Below are 15,444 nucleotides of genomic sequence, written 5' to 3'. Positions count from 1 at the left end.
TAGCACCCCCATATTTGATTGCACCTCATTAATAGCCTTTTTGATTTCTACTTGGTTAGATTTTAGTTCTTTTACTTCTCCAGAAAGGGTTTCTCTAATAACTTCCATGTTTTTTTCAAGCCCAGCTAGTATCTTTAAAGTGATGATTCTGAACTCTAGATCTGACATCGTACTAATGTCCGTATTGAGTAGGTCCCTGGCAGTCGGTACTACCTCTTGTTCTTTTTGTTGAGGTGATTTTTTCCGTCTTGTCATTTTGTGCAGAGGAGAATAGATTAATGAGAGAACAAAATGCTAGCAGGGTAACAACGTCCCCAGAAAATATACTCTAAACAAATCAGAAAAGACCTGAAGCAGTGGGAAAAGAAAGGGAAAGAGAGAAAAAAGAAAAAAAGAAAAAAGAAAAAGATAAAGATAAAAACAAACAAAAGCAGAACAAAACAAAACAAAACAAAAACAGAATGTGATCAAATATGATCAGGCTGGATTATAGATCAGTGCCACACACTAGATTTTGGGTGTATTTTGGTCTGTTAAAAGAAAGTCCCTCCCAAAATTTTAAAGAAAGAAAAACTTATATATGTACAAAAATAAGGGTTGATATGATGAAGGGATGGAATATGACTGTAAAGATGGAAATTATAAAAAATTTTAAAAAAGGATTTGATAAGTTGTTTGAAAAAAGAAAGAAGAGGATTAAAAAAAAAAAAGAAAGAAAAAAGGGAGAGAATGTGATCAGGCAGGGGAGTAGAAAAAAACCATACACTAGAGATTTAGAGTATATTTTGATCTGTTAGAAGAAACTATCTCAAGATTTTAAAGAGAGAACAACTTATATATATATGCCAAAAATACGGGTAACTACTATGAAGGGATAGAATATGACTTTAAAAATGAAAAATAAAAATGTTTTTTTTTAAAAAAGGGATTGATAAGATGTTGGTTGAAAAAGGGAAAAAGAAAAATTCAAAAAAAAGGAAAAAAAGACAGTTAAAAAAAATAATTAACTTTGAAAGACTAAAGAATCATGGTAAAAAAGCCATGAATTCTATGTGCAGTGTTCCCCTAGCGCTGGAGTTCTGCCGTTCTCATTGATCGGTAAACTTGGTCTTGGCTGGCTGTTCTTGCTGATCTTCTGGGGGAGGGGCCTGTTGCCGTGGTTCCCAAATGTCTTTGCCGGAGGCAAAATTGCCCCGCCCTTGCCGGTCCGGGCTAAGTAATCTGCTCGGGTTTGCTCTCCGGAGCTTTTGTTCCCTGCAAGCTCTCCGTACAGCTTTGGAGGCGGAGACTGAAAATGGCGGCCTCCCAGTCTCCGCCCCGGCGGAGCCGAGAACTCGGGGTCCCGCTCCTCAGCGAGCCCCCAGAGAAAAGCAGTCAGTCACTCCCGTCTCCCCGGTCTCCGGCCGCACTCCGCGCTCACCCGGCCTGTGACCGCGCCTTTCTATCTGGCACCCGACCCCGGGTGGAGTCTCCAAACCCAGCAGATCCCCGCGGTGCACTCCCACACCTCTCCTCCCGGGGGAAGAAGGTGAGTCTCCCCGGATCTGCCGCTTGTTGGGTCCCTGCTGGAGGAGCAGTGGCCCGACTGTGCCGCGGATCACGGTTTATAGCAACTCCGAGCTGAGAGCCCGCGCCTGGGCTCCGTCTCTGCAGCCGGCTTCCCTGCTCCGATCCCTGGGAGCTCTGCCGCACTCAGGCACCCCCGGTCTTTCTGTGACCCCGAGGGTCCTGAGACCACACTGTCCCGCGAGGGTTCCACCCCCCACTTCGCCACCAGAGTGACGTCCCTCAGCGGAGCAGACTTCTAAAAGTTCCGATTTTGTGCTCTGTGGCTCTATCACTTGCCAGAAGCGGCCGTCGGAGGCCCCTCCCCCGCCGTCTATCCTCTCGAATATCGCCTCGGATTCACTTCTCCGCACGTCCTACCTTCCAGAAAGTGGTCGCTTTTCTGTTCAGAGAGTTGTTGCTCTTCTTTTCTTTGATCTCCTGTTGAGTTTGTAGGTGTTCAGAATGGTTTGATCCCTATCCAGCTGAATTCCTGAGAGGAGACGAAATCCAGGTCTCCTACTCCTCCGCCATCTTGCTCCGCCCCTCCATTTCTCTTTTGACAAAATCTTCTTTTAATTAAGATCTTACTTCTATTTTGACACTTTCCCTGTGTTTATATTTATATAAATACACACACACACACAGCACACATATTTTATTTCCTCCAGGGTTTTGGAAATATTTATTCTGATTTTTTATAGTCTCTTGGGAGAGAGTGAATCAAGATTTTTGACCTAATAATCCTGTCTTCATCGTGAACCATATCCCTTCAAATGACAGATAATATATGAATACTATATAATAATACCTATGTCATATATATTCTACATACACACATATGTACATGCACACACATAGAAAACCCTGGAACACAAGAAAGTGTGCTCCAGGGCATCCACAACTTGAAGAGTTGGATTGAATGATAGAAAGAAGAGCAGAGCCACCAAAGAACACTCTTGCCAAGTTTGACACACCCAAAAGGGAGGTGGGATTGGCTCTTCAGGACGATGAGGAGAGAGCTTTCTAAGTAGGGACTGCAGTGGCCTCTGCCTGTCCCCACACCCCCCGCCCCCTACTCAGCGGCCGGTGGCCACTGTGAATGGAAATCTCCGAGGGCCAATGAGGCTGGAGAGAGAAGCAGAGTAGGGCCTGCAATCACACCACACATCCTAAAACACAGTGGGAAGCACAGGGAGGAAGAGAGGAAGTGGAGAGAGGGGAAGAAAGGAACCAAAGTTTGTCGACCCCGGCATTTTCCCATAAGACATGGCTGGTGTATCTGAAACAGCGCTGGAACCCGTGCGCCAGGGAAGTGACAAAGGCAGTTTGCAGCGTCCAGGAGAAATGGAAAGGAACATGCACTGGAAGGTGTGCCACTCCCAGCCTGGGGCTGCGCATCCGTCCTGCGACCCGCAGCCGTGCGCACAGGGGGCCGCTGTGATTCCCAGGAGCAGCCACTGGGAGAGGGAGAGGGGCTCGCTGGTCTGACTGTGAATGGACAACCAACAGAAGCAGGAACCTGGGGAAGCAGTGTTAACAAAGCTCACGCAGCCACAGACCGCTCCTTTACCGGTTCTAACACCGGCTGAAGCTCTTGGAGATCAGGGGCATCTCTGGCATCTGACAATCGCTCCACCAGCAGGGCGTGTGCCGTGCGAACATGCTCTGGTGAGATCAAACACCGCCAGGCCCTGCAATATTTGATGAAAGAGAAATCATTTCCCCAAAGGGAATAGTGCAAGTATGTACTCAAAAGCTCAGAAAAGGTTCCAGGTAGAAGACACTGTTTTGCCAAATTGAATGCGTGATGAAGATAATACCTCACCATTCTGTCACGTGTGAAAACAAAAATGATGCTTTTTCCAAAACCCAGCGTCAAAGGGCAGCCCCTGCTCTGTGTCCTCCAATCCCAAACGGCTGTCCCCTGATCTCTACCCAGCTGTAATCAAGCCCCACACTGCAAGGCCTGCCTGAAACCAGACTGCAACAGGACACACATCCCAGTTTAACCCTTCCTCGCCTGGGCGCTCTGGGGGGGTCTCAGTAGGGCTTCTCCTTTACCCCACACACTCAGCTCTGTCTTATCAACACGTTGTTTGGGTCACATTTTGGGGAGCTAGCATTCAACAAATTGGATTTGAACTTAAAATTAATTCCGTTCAACTAGCCTGCAAGAGGGAAAAATAAAAATATTTGCCACTCACAGATGTTTTCCGGAAAAAATTACTTGGAAATATATATGGCACAAGGAAAACAAACTCTAAAATGTGAGACCTATGAATCGGTAATGAACAAAAACAAAACAAACCAAGAACCTTACTAAGACTAGATAATTACTGATCCATAAACTGAGAACTAGCGCCATTTGGAAAAAAATCCTGCATGATTACAACAAGGAGGCGGTGATGGAAGGGTATTATGAAGTGATCCATGCTCACTGCAGACAAATCAGAGATATTTACTGTAGGCTTTGATAAAAATATGTTTCACTTTGTACATTAACATTTAAAGAGTATTCACTAGATAAAAGGAACTGCTTATGACTTTGGCATGGCTGCCCCAAAAGACATGAAGAAACTCAATATAACAACAGTAAGTGAAACCCCCCAGACCAAAAGCCTGGTGATTGGAAGACATACAACGGGATGGGGAGCAGTGAAGCAGGAGGGCACATGCATGCAAAGGGTACCTCGAGAGTTCAATGAAAGGACTCTTTGCAGACATGGGGGCAAGGTCAAGGGAGCCAACAGGGCTGGTGACACAGTTATTTATTAGAAATAAATGCTAGAAATTAAAAAAAAAAAGGGTAAGGACAAACCCACAGAAAAGGAGGAAATGTTTAATACAGTTTTCTAGAAAATAAAGTAAGTGGACCAAAAAATGAACAGGAAAATCAAGGGAAGTTCAACATAAGGAAATTCATGACAACCACAAATTAAAGGCAAAAGAGTATTTGGGTTTCTTGACAGATTCATTAAAAAAACTTTGAACAAATGAGACATCCTTTAATTATTAAAAACTTTACACACAAGGAATAGAATAAAACTCTTTACTTTGATGAGGGGTATATTCCAGAAATCCAAGCATCATAACAAACGATGAAACGTTAGAAATGTTCCCAGTAAAATTAGGAACCAAAGAAGGATGCTCACTGTCATCTGTACTTTTCAACACTGCACAAAATTTATCATCCTAAATAACAGGAAGAGGAAGAGACATTTCTAAAAGGACTGTAAAAAAAGAGAAAGAACTATCATTAACAGTAAATGATCAGATTGTCTGACAAAAGTCCCAGTGCAACAAGTGAAAATCGGTTTGTCCCTCAAGTGTCCAGATGCATTTTTCAGGGTTCCTTGCCCTCACACGTAGACATCTGGCTCTCATCACGTCACCCCAGGGAAGAAATGGAGCCAAGGAAAGTCATCCTGGTTATTTATGGAAGTAAGTAATAATCTGCTCTGCTCTAGAAGTCTTGTGTTGGCATTCAGGATCATATTCATAAATATAGATATTAAAACCCCAAGACCAATAAATAGCCTTTCTATAACCAACCACAAATAATTAGAAATGCACAAGACGGCTCTAGGAAATTCGTTGAAAAGTTCACGCTCTGAGGCTCTTTCTTCACTCTAAACGGACTGGAAGTTACAAAGGAGAACATTACAAGGCCTGAACCAAGCAAGCACTGCGAGGAAGCAGAAGTGGGGTGGGCTGCAAACCGAGCCTGCTGCGCATGGGGTCTCAGAAAGCAGGCAGCAACGTGCCGCCACGAGTCCAGCTCCTGGCCAGTTTGCAGATAAGCGTGAGTCCCAAGCACACAGAACCCGCCCGAATGCACTCCCTGATCATGCTTTCCAACTGAAATATTCACACTGTAAAAAAATGCTTATTTTCCCTTCAGCCATGTGCTGTCATGTTCTATCAAAACCCATTTCATGAAACTTTACTCCATACATTTCTGCAGATACTTCCCACTTGGATTAGCAGATAATTAACCAAGCTTAAATACATACAATGTAATCTTAGGGTTAAAAATTGTACTCACTTTTTCAGCACATCAAACATGCTCTTCTCTACATTCACCAGCCACTGTTCCACAGCACTTCTTACACGAATTTTCCTACAATTTTTTCAAAAATAATTTGCAAACACTTTTTATCCATGTTTTACTCCTTTGATAAGGCTGTAGACTAACTTCTCTACACTTACACCATTCACAGGCCAAAGGACCATAATTCTCTAATTTTGTTTTTTCTAGATCTCAATTTTGAAAGCTACACAGACAAAATATCACCTAACTTTAGGGAATTCTGACATCGAAACCATGGATTTACAAAATTAAGAGGTTCTGGTAAAACGTGAACTGACGAAGTAGGTAAGTTATATCACAAAGCTCTTTAAACAGCCAGCTGAGATCAGGGTTGGGTTAGGGACTCTGGTGGATGGGAACACTTGGACGCAGCATGTTTTCATCAACTCCCATCAGGAGCCACATGCCACAGGCTGGTGGGCAAACTGGACCAGTGTGGTGGCAGGACCCAGTTGTTGACACCGGCCTGGAGCTGTTCACAGCCAGCCGGGCCGGGGATCGGGGGCCGGGGGCAGCATTAACAACACCAAATAAATAGTAAAGTTCCTTCCTAAGTGCCTATAATAAAACCCCGTTTTGGCATTCAGGATAATACCAATGAATATACACATGGAAAAGTAAAAATCTGCATTAAGTACGTATCTTTGAAGAGACAGTTTGCTTAGCAAACTTCTACGAAATATCAGAAATTTCCAAACAGAGGTTTTAAATAGTGAAGTTTTATAGAGTCTGAATGCTTAATTCATAACACATAGGTCCTACTTGGGCAACAGAAGAGTCTCCCCCTCAGCAGATATGAGCATTATCACAGCAGGAGGTCCAATTTCTTGTTTCCATATCAGTAATTGTTTTATATTTTCAAAACACTTCACAAGATGAGGCTGTGGACCAGAAACAAGTGTCAATAACACTATAAAATTCTGACCTGGTTGGGAAATAATGTCACTGAGCAGAGAATAATAATATTACCTGTACGGACTCAGGAGTTCCGCTATCAGCTAGAATATCAAGGAGTTCAGCGTTGCTAAGAAAGTAAAATCTTGGGAAAATCATTCTTTTAATTTCAAGGTAATCCTGTCCAGAACCAAAAGAAACTGCAGTTCATAATGTATGTTTAATCATGATAGGATCACAGCCTCATTTGGGCCTACATTTGCACACAAAAAGCATGATATTTAAATTGCAGTATACATAGTAGCAGGAGTAAAACTAAGAGCCCATGCTTAATTGATTCTTAAATTGCTAAATTAATTTTTAATAAAGACAACTAAAACAAATGAAAGTAAAACCCAAAAAACCCCACCCGTGAACACACACGCACACAGACACCCCGCTGTACGTCGGACCACCAGCACTGACTTCCCATGCCCCCACCTTTCTGCTTGTTGCCAGTCCTCAGGTAATAAGTTGTCACCTCACGTCCCTGCTGCTGCGTACACAGCCCCTCCAGCCCCAGCCCTGCCCACCGCTTAGCTGCACTCACACCTGTCTTCACTCCACTCCCCCTTCTCCAGAGGAGGAAACGCCCATTTCCACATCCCAGACAAGCCATCCTGTGTCACTGATCACTCTCCTACACTTGCAAGCTCTCCTTTGCAACAGGCTCCCTTTTACCTCTCTCTCATTAAAAATATTCGTAAGCAGCCCCCTCTCGCACTTTGTTTTTCTCTAGCTACTGTCTACTTGCCCACCTCCCCTCCACGGTCACAGTGCTTGAAAAGATCGTCTATTCATGAACAGACATTTTTCTAATGAAGACATCCAAATGGCCAACAGACACATGAAAAAGTGCTCAACATCGCTCGGCATCAGGGAAATCCAAATCAAAACCTCAATGAGATACCACCTCACATCCATGAGAATGGCTAAAATTAACAAGTCAGGAAACGACAGATGTTGACGGGGATGCAGAGAAAGGGGAACCCTCCTACACTGTTGGTGGGAATGCAAGCTGGTGCAGCCACTCTGGAAAACAGTATAGAGGTTCCTCAAAAAGTGAGGAAAATAGAGTTACCATACGATCCAGCAATTGCACTACTGTGTATTTACCCCAAAGATACAAATGTAGGGATCCAAAGGGGTACATGCACCCCGATGTTTATAGCAGCAATGTCCACAATCGCCAAACTATGGAAAGAGCCAAGATGTCTATCGACAGATGAATGGATAAAGAAGATGTGGTATATATATACAATGGAATATTATGCAGCCATCAAAAGGAATGAGATCTTGCCATTTGCAACAACATGGATGGAACTGGAGGGTGTTATGCTGAGCGAAATAAGTCAATCAGAGAAAGATATGTATCATATGACCTCACTGATATGAGGAATTCTTAATCTCAGGAAACAAACTGAGGGTTGCTGGAGTGGTGGGGGGTGGGAGTGATGGGGTGGCTGGGTGATGGACACTGGGGAGGGTATGTGCTATGGTGAGAGCTGTGAATTGGCAAGACTGCTGAATCACAGACCTGTACCTCTGAAACAAATAATACATTACATGTTAAAAGAAAAAGAAGAAGATAGTAGGAAGGGAAAAATGAAGGAGGGGAAATCAGAGGGGGAGATGAACCATGAGAGACTATGGACTCTGAAAAACAAACTGAGGGTTCTAGAGGGGAGGGGGCTGGGGGGATGGGTTAGCCTGGTGATGGGTATTAAAGAGGGCACGTTCTGCATGGAGCACTGGGTGTTATATGCAAACAATGAATCATGGAACACTACATCAAAAACTAATGATGTAATGTATGGTGATTAACATAACATAGTAAAAAATAAATAAAAAAAAGAAAAGAAAAGATCATCTATCAACTCGGGATCTTTGCTGACTCATCTCTCAGCCATCCCCGGGCCCTGCCGTGCGGCCCCGCTGCTGCATCTGACGGTTGGCTCTGTCCCTCATTCTGCCTGGGAAGTCACTCTCCTGTTTTTCTTCATCCCTCGGCCACTTCTTACCATTTGCTTTCAGGATCCCTCGTGGTCCCCACACTTGAATGCTGACATGGCGCACACCCCATCTCTCCGCCTGTCCTGCGGGCTCTGTGGCTCCTGTCACTTCTCCCTGCCCCAGATCTGTATACCCAACTGCTGATTGCAGATGTTCATTTGGCTGTCCCATAAGTCTTAGATTTTCAACATGTCCAAAACGTACTTATATAATTCTACACAAGCCTCTCCCTCCTACTTCCTCTCTCTGCACTGGGATCCCCTTACACTTGGGTGTCCAAGCCAGAGATCTCGGCACAAGCCTGGACCTCCTTCCTCTCTCCTCCTTGTGCCCATCTGAAGCTCCTGGCTCCACCTTCCTTAACCCCTACCACTGTCTTACCTTAGTCTCCCAGGATTTCTAGTCTTGTAACGGGGTTCTTTTCATCTATTCTCACTGACCACCCCCCTTCTACACATAACTCTATGCTCTTTCTAGGGAGACATTTCTAAATCGAATCATTTCACTCCCCTGCTCAAAATCCTTCATTATGATATTCAAGGCCCTTCATCATCTGGCCCTGCCTCCCTGGGGAATCTCATCACTTAGCCATTTGCAAACTAGGTTCCATTTGTACCATCTTGTTTATGTCTCTGGAACATGCCACACTTGTTCATGGTTGCAGATCTGAACTTCCCCCTTGCCTAGGATGCTCTTCCCACCCAGCCACCCACACACAGTGACCCTTTTACCTGCCTAACTCACACATTCTTCCAAAACCCAGCTGAAGGATCACTTCTCCCAGGCTGGGTTGATCTCTCTTCTTTCATGTGACCATACCACCCAAACTATCACAGCATACATCACATGCTAGTATCTCTCTACTTTGGTTCCTATAATAGATCTTGAGTTCTGTAACAGTAGGGAATTATCTTGGGAGTCCCAGCATGTAGCAGCAGCACCTGGTATAAAGCAGGTGCTCAATACGTGAATAAATGGAAAATTACTGGTTGGTAATGATGCTTAGTAATAGTCCAAAGAAACGCTAGAAATAATTAGAGGGCTTATCTCAATCTTTACTCAGTAAACTTGCTATTATTAACCAGATCATGGATTCATATAGCAGAGGGTCTTCCTGGGCAGAGAACTTTCTATAGGCTGTAACTACCATATGTGGGTATTCTGGAGGGGTCATCACAACCACTGTGACTTGTGTTCAACAAGGAAAAGATATAAAAACCCAGAAAGAGATCTTGGTTTATGAAGTGAAGTGAATATATTCACCACGAATCTCAGATATTAAAACCCGGTATTTTAAAATATGTATGTCTAGCTGACAAGCGTTTTGGCAATGTTTAAATATATGGAATCAATAATTTATAAAATCATCAAACGAGGACTTCTGGGGAAATGGTGGAGTAGGAGGACCTGAGCTCACTTTGTCGCCCAGGTAAACCTAGATAACACCCACATCAGCATAAATAACTCTGAAAATGACCTGAAGACTGCCAGAACAAACCCCACAACTAAACGTAGAAAAGAGGCCGCACTGAAGAAGAGAGGAAGGGCAGAGAGGTGGTGGGGAGCTAAATGGACCTGTGGGTCTGTTGGTAGAAGAGAGACACCCACGAGCACGGGTGGGGGTGGGGAGGGGGAGAAATAGACCCTCTCACAGGGAGCCAGCATGGGGCAGATGAATCCTCCTAACATTTGGCTTTGAAAATGAGATGGGTCAGATTTTGTGAGTTCTTACAACCAGCAGGACTTAAAACCTGGAATTTTAAACATCAGTGGTTCAGCTCTGGGAGAGCTGGGAGGAAGAGAGGAAAGGGAGTCCCCACCGTTAAAGAGACTGCATGACAAAGAGCCCCACAGAGATACAGCATAGAAGCTGCAGTTTGAAACACCTGGGGCACACAGGAAAGCGTCATTTACTCATCTCAGAACCTGTGTTGGAGTGACAGAGATCAGTGGGAGACTTCTCCAGAAACAAAGGAGCTGGCAGGTTCCATTTCCCTCCCCTAGCATAGATACTCTGACACTGCCTGGAACTAACTTACTAACAGCAACCCCCTCATTCTGGCGTGGACACGCCCCCTCCAGCCAGACCTCGGCTCCAGGTCCCTTCACACAGCAGACCTGCACCCCTGCCCACATGCATGTTGCAGATCCACTCCCCCCACCCCAAATGGGCCCTCAGCAGGAGCCCGTCAAAGCGGTGCCACAAGCCTGGTAGTGTGTGCGCGGCCCAGACAAGGGTCAGCACCACTCCAAAAGTGAGTCCTGTGGGAGGGAAATTTGTTTACTCATCACAGAGCCTGTGCTGGAGGGACAGAGATCCTCAGGAGACCCCTCCAGGGACAAAGGAGCCGGCAGGCACCATTTCCCTCCCCCAGCCCACAGACACCTGTGGGAACAGCACAGCTGGATCGCTCCCCACCAAGGATGCTAACAGTGAGCTCTGCCCCCCCACACTCCTCTTCACACACGCCCCTTCCCGCCAGTCCTCCACCGCAGGTCCCCTCCACGGCAGACCTTGCAGACACTGCTAAGACTATGTACCCCGCACCCCCCGCTCTTCTGCAGACCTGCCAGTTCCAACATGCCCTCAGCAGGAGCCCGTCAAAGCAGTGCCACAAGCCTGGCAGTGTGTGCGTGGCCCAGACAAGGCTCAGCACCACTCAAAGTGAGTCCTGCCCCAGGGAGAGGGGAAGATAAGCACACACCTGTCTGACTGTGACCCCAGCAGTGGGCTGAGGGCAGGCAGCTGGTCTGACTGCAGGCCCCACCCACGAATAGAAGCTTCTCCGGGGACGACACAGGGACAGGGCCTGCAGTTTGGTGCTACTGCATCTCTGGCAAACGCCTGGTCTGACTCAACTCCAGCCCAAGGCAGCCCCGGAGCAGCCCACTAATACCACAGGCACCAGACTCTGCCCACAACAGGCAGGGAGCCATCGCAGACAACAGGACTGAAGGCAAACACATCCCAGCCACAACGGGAGGACACCCCTGGGGCAACACACATAGGAGACACCCCCTGAAGCACCAGGTTCTGGGGAACAGACATTGCACTGCAGGACCTCTTCATAAAGCCACTACTTTCAAGTGCAGGAGACAGAGTTGACTTTCCTAACACAGAGAAACAGACAACGCAAGAGACAGAATGAGGAGACAGAGGAATATGTCCCAAATCAAAGAACAAGACAAAATCAGAGTAGGAGACCTAAGCGAAACGGAGATAAGTAATATGTCTGATAGCGAATTTAAAGTAACGCTCATAAAGATGCTCGCTAGAATTGAGAAAAGAGTGGAGACCTCAGTGAGACCCTCAACAAAGATAGAAAACATAAAAAAGAACCATCAGAATGAAGAACTCAATAACTGAAATTAAAAATACACCAGAGGGTATAAATAGATTAGAGGAAGAAGAACAGATCAGTGACCTGGAAGACATGTAATCAAAAGCCATCAAGCTGGACAAGACAAAGAAAAAAGAGTAATAAAAAACGAGAACAGGTTGAGAACTCAGGGACACCATCAAGCGTAATAACAGTCACATGATAGTGATTCCAGAAGAAGAACAGAGAGAAAAGGGGGCAGAACATTTATTTGAAGAAATAATAGCTGAAAACTTCCTGAATCTGGGGAAGGAAACAGAAATCCAGATCCAGGAGGTACAGAGAGCACCCCCCCCCCAAAAAAAAATCAACCCAAGGAGGTCTGCACCAAGACACGTAATTAAAATGTCAAAAAGAAGTGATCAAGAGAATTTTAGATGCAGCAAGAGAAAGGAAAACAGTTGCATGCAATGGAAACCCCATAAGGCTATCAGCTGATTATGCAGCAGAAACTATGCAGGCCAGAAGAGAGAGGCATGATCAATTCAAAGTGCTAAAAGGAAAAACCTGCAACCAAGAATATTCTATCCAGCAAGGCTCTCATTCAGAACAGAGGGAGAGATAAAGAGTTTCTCAGACAAATGAAAGTTAAAGGAGTTCACAACCACAAAATCAACCCTACAAGAAATGTTAAAGGGGACACTTTGTGGGTTTTTTTGGTTTTTAAATTTATTTATTTTTATTTAAATTCAATTAACATATAATGTATTACTGGTTTCAGAGGTAGAGGTCAGTGATTCATCAGTCTTATGTAATACCTAGTACTCATTATAATGAAAATGAAAACACAATGGTCCAAAATCTTTGGGATGCAGCAGAAATGGTTCTAAGGGGAAGTTTATAGCAATACAGGTCTACCTCAACAAAGAAGAAAAATCTCAAACAACTTAACTTTACAACTAAAGGAACTAGAAAAAGAAGAACAAACAAAACTCAAAACTAGTAGAAGGAAGGAAATAATAAAGATCAGAGCAGAAATAAACAAAATAGAAACTAAAAAAACAATAGTACAGATCAATGAAACCAGGAGACGGTTCTTTGAAAAGATCAACAAAATTGATAAACTTTTGGCCAGAGTCATCTAAAAAAAAAAAAAAAGAGGGCTCAAATAAACAAAATAAGAAATGAAAGAGGAGAAATACAACTAACATCACAGAAATGCAAAGGATTATAAGAGAATATTATGAAAAATTATATGCTAACAAATTGGACAACCTAGGAGAAATGCATAAATTCCTCGAAACTTATAACCTCCCAAAACTAAATCAGGGAGAAATAGAAACTTTGATCAGACTATCAGCAATGAAATTGAATCAGTAATCAAAAACCTCCCAAAAACCAAAAGTCCAGGACCAGACGGCTTCACAGGCGAATTCTACCAAACATTTAAAGAAGAGTTAATACCTATTCTTCAAGCTATTCAAAAAAATTGAAGAGGAAAGAAAGCTTCTAAATTCATAGTATGAGACAGCATTACCCTGATAACAAAACCACAGAAAGATACTACAAAAGAAGAGAACTGTAGGTCAATATCTCTGGTGAACATATATGCAAAAATCCTCAACAAAGTATTAGCAAACTGAATCCAACAATACACTAAAAAAAATCATTCACCATGATCAAGTGGGATTTATTCCCAGGATGCAATGGTGGTTCAATATTTGCAAATCATTCAACATGATTCATCACCTCAACAAGAGAAAGGATAAAAAACATATGGTCATATCAATAAACACACAAAAAATCATTTGACAAAGTACAACATCCATTCATGATAAAGACTCTCAACAAAGTAGGTTTAGAGGGAACATACCTCAACATAATAAAGGCCATATATGAAAAACCCACAGGTAATACCATCCTAAATACAGAAAAACTGAGACCTTTTCCTCTATGGTCAAACAAGACAAGGATATCTACTCTCACCACTTTTATTCAAAAAATAGTACTGGAAGTCCTAACCACAGTAATTAGACAAGAAAAAAGGAATAAAAGATATCCAAATTGGTAAGGATGTTTGCAGAATGACATGATACTATACATAAAAAATCATAAAGACTCCACCAAAAAACTACTAGAACTGATAAAGGAATTCAGTAAGGTTGTATGATATAAAATCAATATACAGAAATCCATTGTATTTCTATACACTAAGAATGAAGTAGCAGTAAGAGAAATTAAGAAAATAGTCCCATTTACAAAAGCACCCAAAATAATAAAATATCTAGGAATAAACTTAACAAAGCAGGTGAAAGACCTGTACTTTGACTATAAATGATAAAACACTGATGAAATAAATTTAAGATGACATGAACAAATGGAAAGGTATTCCATGCACATGGACAGGAAGAACAAATATTGCTAAAATATTTATACTACCCAAAGCAATCTACACATTAATGCAATCCCTATCAAAATACCAACAGCATTTTTCACAGAATGAGAACAATCAATCCTAAATTCGCAGAAGACCCCAAAAAGCCAAAGCAATCTTGAAGAAGAAGAACAAAGCTGGAGGCATCACAATCTGAGATTTCAAGATATACTACAAATCAGTAGTAATCAAAACAATATGGTACTGACACAAAAACAGACACATAGAGGGGCGCCTGGGTGGCTCATTCGATTAGGTGTCCAACTCTTGATTTTGGCTCAGGTCATGATCTCAGGGTCGTGAGATCAGGCCCTGTGCATCGGCCCCATGCTCTGTGGAGCCTGCTGGGGATTCTGTCTCTCTCTCTCCCTCTGCCCATCCTTGCCACTCATGCTCTGTCTCTCTAAAAAAAAAAAAAAAGATACACAGATCAATACAACAGAATAGCGAGCTCAGAAATAAACCCACAATTATATGGTCAATTAATTTTCAACAAAGGAGGCAAGAATATGCAATGGGAAAAAGACAGTTGCTTCAACAAATGGTCTTGGGAAAACTGGACAGCAACATGCAAAAGAATGAAACCGCTTTCTTACGCCATACACGAAAATAAACTCAAAATGGATTAAAGACCTAAATGTGAAAACCTGAAACCATAAAAATCCTAGAAGAGAGCACAGGCAGTAATGTCTCTGACATCAGCCATACCAACTTCTTTTTAGATATTTCTCCTGAGGCAGGGGAAACAAAAGCAAAAATAAACCAACAGGACTACATCAAAATAAAAAGCTTCTGCACAGCAAAGGAAACCATCGACAAAACTAAACAACCACCTACTGAATGGGAGAAGATATTTGCAAATGACATATCTGATAAAGGTTAACATCCAAAACACATAAAGAATTTATACATCTCAATACCAAAACCCCCAAATAATCCCATTAAAAAATGGACAGAAGACATGAACAGATATTTCTCCAAAGAAGACATGCAGATGGTCAATAGATACATGGAAAGATGCCTAACATCACTCATCATCAGGGAAAGACAAATCAAAACCACAATGAGATCACACCTCACACCCGTCAGAATGGCTAAAATCCAAA

At 43.2% G+C, this 15,444-nt stretch overlaps 1 protein-coding gene across 1 annotated transcript in view; it reads right to left on the bottom strand.

Moving 5' to 3' along the window:
• Positions 1 to 15,444, bottom strand: part of DNAH14 (dynein axonemal heavy chain 14) — a 346,072-nt gene that overhangs the window by 199,700 nt on the left and 130,928 nt on the right. The window contains exons 24-26 of the mRNA XM_078078658.1: positions 6,608 to 6,712; positions 6,401 to 6,519; positions 5,594 to 5,668 (exon numbers count right to left, since the gene is read on the bottom strand). Of these exons, the coding sequence (XP_077934784.1) occupies positions 5,594 to 5,668; positions 6,401 to 6,519; positions 6,608 to 6,712 (299 nt within the window). The remainder of the gene's footprint in view (positions 1 to 5,593; positions 5,669 to 6,400; positions 6,520 to 6,607; positions 6,713 to 15,444) is intronic.

This window comes from Halichoerus grypus, chromosome 7 (assembly GCF_964656455.1).
Source record: "Halichoerus grypus chromosome 7, mHalGry1.hap1.1, whole genome shotgun sequence".
NCBI classification, from domain to species: domain Eukaryota; kingdom Metazoa; phylum Chordata; class Mammalia; order Carnivora; family Phocidae; genus Halichoerus; species Halichoerus grypus.
The sequence above is the reverse complement of the archived record's forward strand: the minus strand, read 5'-3'. Positions and strand labels throughout refer to the sequence as shown.